At 43.1% G+C, this 5,477-nt stretch overlaps 1 protein-coding gene across 8 annotated transcripts in view; it reads left to right on the top strand.

The window, feature by feature from the left end:
* LAPTM4A (lysosomal protein transmembrane 4 alpha) overlaps positions 1-5,477 on the top strand; it is a 43,362-nt gene that overhangs the window by 32,713 nt on the left and 5,172 nt on the right. For all 8 annotated transcript variants that reach the window (XM_025212299.1, XM_006030632.3, XM_006030633.3 and 5 more), the window contains 3 exons: positions 1,864-1,940; positions 2,019-2,141; positions 4,866-4,961. In XM_025212299.1, the coding sequence (XP_025068084.1) occupies positions 1,864-1,940; positions 2,019-2,141; positions 4,866-4,961 (296 nt within the window). The remainder of the gene's footprint in view (positions 1-1,863; positions 1,941-2,018; positions 2,142-4,865; positions 4,962-5,477) is intronic.

Genomic DNA, 5,477 nt, shown 5'->3' with positions numbered 1-5,477 from the left:
GCGTCAGTTTTGCTCTCGGGATTTATGACTTGTCTTTCAGAAATGCTGAACACTCACAAGTGCTACTTTAAATCAGTTGACACTTCCATTATTCTTACTTCTTTGGAAAAAGTAGGTGCCCCAAATCCCCCCCAAAAAATCAGGCTGCTAATCTTTGTTGCAGTTCCCTCAAGTGCAACCTGTGTTCAGTGAGCCTGCTCCCTGTGTACTAAGCAATCTGTGGTGATGGTCCAGCAGTTGTAAAAGAGGGAGTTGCTGTAGGGGCTTATAACACTGGAAAGAGAGTTCTTTCTGTCATGACACACAGCATTTACCCAGATTTGGGATTAGGAAGGGCGCAACATGGCTTCATTTGTTTGGTATGGGGTGTGACTTATTAAATTGATACTCCAAACCTCACACCAAAAGCCATCCAAAGATGGAGTATTGTTGTAACCATGATCATGCTATTGTTATAGCAAGGATCTCTTATTTTGAAAGCTTATCTAGCGCCTCTCCCAACTATACTGTCGATCCGCTTAAAGATACCACCAAAAATTATTCATTGTGTTCTGGGGAGCAGTGCTCTTGCTCGCTCACTCATGGATTTCAGCCTTCCAACCGCTTTGGTTTCCTTCTTTTCGGTAAAGGGAAATTTTCCACGTGACACAGAATACCATATTTTTGCTTAAAGAGCATTTCTGTTTTTACACTCGGTGATCTAAACTTTTATCTGACACTTGATGTAAGTTGTACTAGCTTAATAAATATCTTATTGTTACACATTGACTTGATTTAAACTGAATATCTAATACAGTGGAAACCAATGCAGTTATAATGTATGCTTATCCATAACTAAGGCTTGGCATAATTTGATTTGTATTTTTTTTTTTAAAGAACTTTGATGGCTAAAATCTATATTTATTTTTAAACATTGATTTGTATTGCTTTTCAAATTTTCAGGATTGTGTGAAATTAGAGGTGTGAGGGGCACACAGGTGTGTGCGCGCACAGTCCTGCTTTCTCCTCCAGCCCAGTACATAGCAGGCATGGGCGAAGTTGCTGTGCTGCCAGCTGTCAGCCTGCTGCCCAGCCCCCGTACACAGTACCACCAAATTTAGTGCCTACTTTCCTTTGTCTCGTGGTGGTTACTGCCCCTTTTCTCCTGGCAAAGAAACCTCCAGCTGCTATAGTGGCAGCTGCCTGCTGCAGCCAGTCAAAAAAACCCCCCGGCTGCTATGGTGGCAGCTCCCTGCTGCAGCCAGTTGCCTGCTCTGCCTGTTGGCTCCTGCCTGAGTTTGCAAGGGAGGGCCCAGCTGCCTAGGACCCTGCAGGCACTGAGCTGAGGGCACAGGGGTAGGGGTGGGGACAAACGCATATTGCCCAGCCTGTTCCCTGGCCTCCAGCTGCTGCTCAGCAGGAGCCCACACTGGCACTGTGGCAGCAGCCTGTTCTTGCATCCCCTTTTTATAAGGTTTGATTATTAACAATGGAAATACTTTTTTGTCAGTCTGAGTGGGACATGAAATAGCCTTTACTGATTAAAAATCAAATCCTGCCAAGCCTATCCATAACATCTAGCTATGCTGCAGTCCTAGATTAGCATGGCTGAACTAGTACAGGTTGCAGAGGTCTTGCTGAGTTGGGCAGGCTTCCTGATATGCTAGGGGCTTTCCACACTAACTCTCACTTGCTGTCCATTGATAGTTGTTAGATAATTGAAGTGGCTTGAGCCAGACTAAAGCCATGTGCAGTGTGAAAACAGTGAAATAGTCCAGTGTGTGATTAACAAGAGAGCAGCTGAAATCCTTAGTTGCAGTATTTGGTGCTTAAAGATGGGGATGACCTATTAATGTAACCTTTTGGTTTCTATCTTTAATTCAGAGCATGTTTGTATTGTGTTTGCCCTCTCCCTCCTCATGTTCACAATCAGCGCAATGATGGTGTATGGAGCAATTGCTGTAAGTATATTCATGGATTTCAATTCTAACTTTTGTTGCAACTTTAAGATGACTAAACTCCACCTCTTATTTCTTCAGCATCGAGTGGGCTGGCTGATCCCGTTCTTCTGTTACCAGCTCTTTGACTTTGTCCTGAATTGCCTGATTGCCATCAGTTCTCTTACTTTCTTGCCAAAAATTAAAGATTACCTGGATCAGTTGGTAAGTACTTAATTAAATTAGGCTTTATTTTGGAGCTAAAATGATACCCTCATATCTGTAAATGGACCATCACTGAGCATTAATAAAAGCCCATGTTTATTCTAGGCAAGTCTTTGTAGCCAAGGTAGTGTAAATGCTAAACTGACTTAGTTGCACTTCCATGTTCAAAAACAATGAATTCAAAATGGAACAGGAACAGAGAAGGAATGTTAGCATCTTCATCCTTGTGATGTTTCTTGGTATAAAGGAAGACTAACAGCTTGACTTATTTGTGTGGAACAGGGCTGTCCAACTTTGGAGCACACTGTATGGGCTGTGGGGTCCCCACCCCTCCCTTTCTCCCTCCATTGTGTTGTGCCTCATGGTTGACCTCCCACTTCATGGGAGCCCCAAGCCATGGGCTTCCTGAGCTCTGCAGGCTGTACTGTGCTGTGCTGTCCTGTTCCCTAAGACCAGTGGCAGGAAGCAGAATATGGAGGCAGGAGTCCAGAGACCCCATTAGCAGTAGCCACTGGAGTGGGCTGGGGCAGGAGCCTACAGTCTGTAAATAAATCCTTTGTGGGTTATGTGTGGCCCATGGGCCCCAAGTTGACAAGCTCTGGTCTAGAAAAATGGAAAATAATTGAGGATGTAATTGCCATTTTCTGTTAACACATTTGGGGAGATGGAGGGCAAAGTAAATGCCACAGATGAAGAAAAGAATGGTTTAAGCTAAGGCAGTGTTGGCACAAGAACAAACATGTTTTTGCTAGCACTACGGACGAAAGGGACTTGGGGGTCATGATTGACCACAAGATGAACATGAGCCTTCAATGAGATGCTGCAGCTAGTTAAAGCAAGCAAAATGCTGGCTTCCATCCATAGATGCTTCTCAAGCAAATCCCAGGATGTCATTCTCCCATTGTACTCGACCTTGATGAGGCCGCAGCTAGAGTACTGCGTCCAGTTTTGGGCTCCACAATTCAAAAAGGATGTGGAGAAGCTTGAGAGAGTGCAGAGGAGAGCCATGCGCATGATCAGAGGTCAGGGAAACAGACCTTATGATGAGAGTCTGAGAGCCATGGGACTCTTCAGTCAGGAAAAGCGCAGGCCCAGGGGTGATTTAGTGGCCACCTAGAAGTTTATCGGGGTGCTCACCAGGATCTGGTGAACAGGGTCTGTTCACCGGAGCACCCCAAGGGATGACAAGGTCGAGCGGTCCCAAACTCCTCCATGACCATTTCAGACTGGACATAAGGAAGAACTTTACTGTCCGAGCCCTCAAGGTTTGGAATAGACTGCTGTTGGAGGTGGTTCAAGCACCTACTTTGAACACCTTCAAGAGACATTTGGATGTTTATCTTGCTGGGATCCTATGATTCCTGCACTTGGGGCAGGGGGCTGGACTTGATCTTCCAAGGTCCCTTCCAGCCCTAGTGTCTATGAATCTAAGTATAAGCCAACTTTCAGCCAAAGTTTCATACCAAAACTTTGGCTGAAAACTGATCCTAATGGAAGTGAGGATCTGGAACAGACCTGTCAGAGTTGTAAAGAAGAAATTTTACTGAATGGAATTGTGTGATAAATGTGCCTTTCATAGCATGGGCCAAAATTTGAGCTATGACAGTTTCCAGTCCCATGTTCACAATATTTATCCTAGATGGCTTGCAACATTTGAATCTGATAAAGTAGTTATTGGGTATTTGTGATCTGTTAATTACATGCTAGATTCCCCCTAAACTAGGATAGTATAAACACTAAATTGACTTGGAATAGTATCAGCTCATTCAGGTCAGTCTGTTACACTTTACACATTCTCTTTTACAAATTTTCTACTTGGGGTTCCTTCTGCGTGAGGAGCAGTCCCATGACACCCAGATATAAGTCTGGTCGGGGACTTGGGACAACAATAGCATTTTTTTTTCCCCTTCCCTTTTCCACAAACTTTGCATAAATCCTTCCATGCGATTTGCCCTATATTATATTGAAGGAGTTGGAGGTGGGGGGGAGCAGGGCTTAGCCTGACCAGCTCAGGCTTAGCCTGACCCAAGCTCATGCTGACCTAGTCAGTGTGTTCAAAACTCTTTTTCACCCGGTAAAATATGTAGTTTTTTCCAGAGTAGGATTATGTGCTCAGCAACTCTTTGAAAGAGCATGGGGTGACCTGCATTGCCAAGAGTTTGAGGGATGGATTTAGTGGCAGTCTGAAATTGCGAGGCTTTTCTGTAGACAGCTGTTTCTTCTGGTAGTTTCCTTGTGATCAGTAGCTTTGTATCTTGTATCCACACCCCATGGTTACTACAGAATAATTTTACTCCGTGGTAAGGAATAGACCTGTAACCAGCTCTGCCAAGCTAGCTCTCAGCAGTAGGTGCTACTCTAGTACCTGCTCAGTAGGCAGCAGAGGGCTACCCCAAATTAAGAAAGTGGCATGGGAAGTAGGGATAAGTATACAGGAGGGATGTTCTTTACCCTAGAATGAAATGTCTTGGGTTGCATAAGACAGTGAATTAGAGGAAACTGACCTTGATCCACATAATAAATACATCGTGTATCTTCACCTGTGGGGTAAATATGTCTTGGAAGAGGATGAGGGAAATGAAAGTGCTACAAACTCTTAAGCTTCCCAGCACTCTTGGGGGAATAATCTGCAGAGAAGATCTAGGGCTTTCTGGAGCTAATCACGTGTGTTGGAAAAGTATCAGATATTATTTATTTGTTCATAGTAGTGTTTGTCTTAACTAGCCGGATTTCCCCTACAAGGATGATCTCCTGGCACTTGATTCAAGCTGGCTCTTGTTCATTGTCCTGGTGTTCTTTGTTTTGAATATCATCTTAAAGGTAAGATAGTTGTTTAATGTTTTGTTTTTTAATTTATAAATGTGAAGTTTCTGGAATGTCATCAAGCTGTTGCTGCAAGTGTGATACTTAATACATTGGTTAAGCAGTCTGAACAAGGTTTGGAGTTTCCCACTGAAATGTCCAGTTGGAGGAGGGTTTCCATTTTGCATTTGGCCGAGTGAAATTTCTAGAAAAACATCTGCTGTAACTAATACCAATTTATTTCTACTGCAGCTCTCCCTAGTAAGATTAGAAATTATGGAAGTCTTTTAAGTAAGGTCTCCAAATGTGCATTTCTATGCAATGACCATAATAGGAGGTATAAAGAAATATACTCAAACACAGCTTTTAAAGATAAGCCTGGATAACTGAATCTTGTGTGTTTTATATTTTACACTGGCTTGCTTTTCTTTGTTGGTTTATTTTTGGGTTTTTTTGTTTGTTTGTTTGTTGTTTAGAATGCATAGTAGATTTTTGTGATTCTTAAATGAATCTTGGATTTTGATAAACTGAGTC

This window comes from Alligator sinensis, unplaced genomic scaffold (assembly GCF_000455745.1).
Source record: "Alligator sinensis unplaced genomic scaffold, ASM45574v1 scaffold200_1, whole genome shotgun sequence".
Classification (NCBI taxonomy): Eukaryota; Metazoa; Chordata; order Crocodylia; family Alligatoridae; genus Alligator; species Alligator sinensis.
This window is presented reverse-complemented; position numbering and strand designations above follow the sequence as displayed.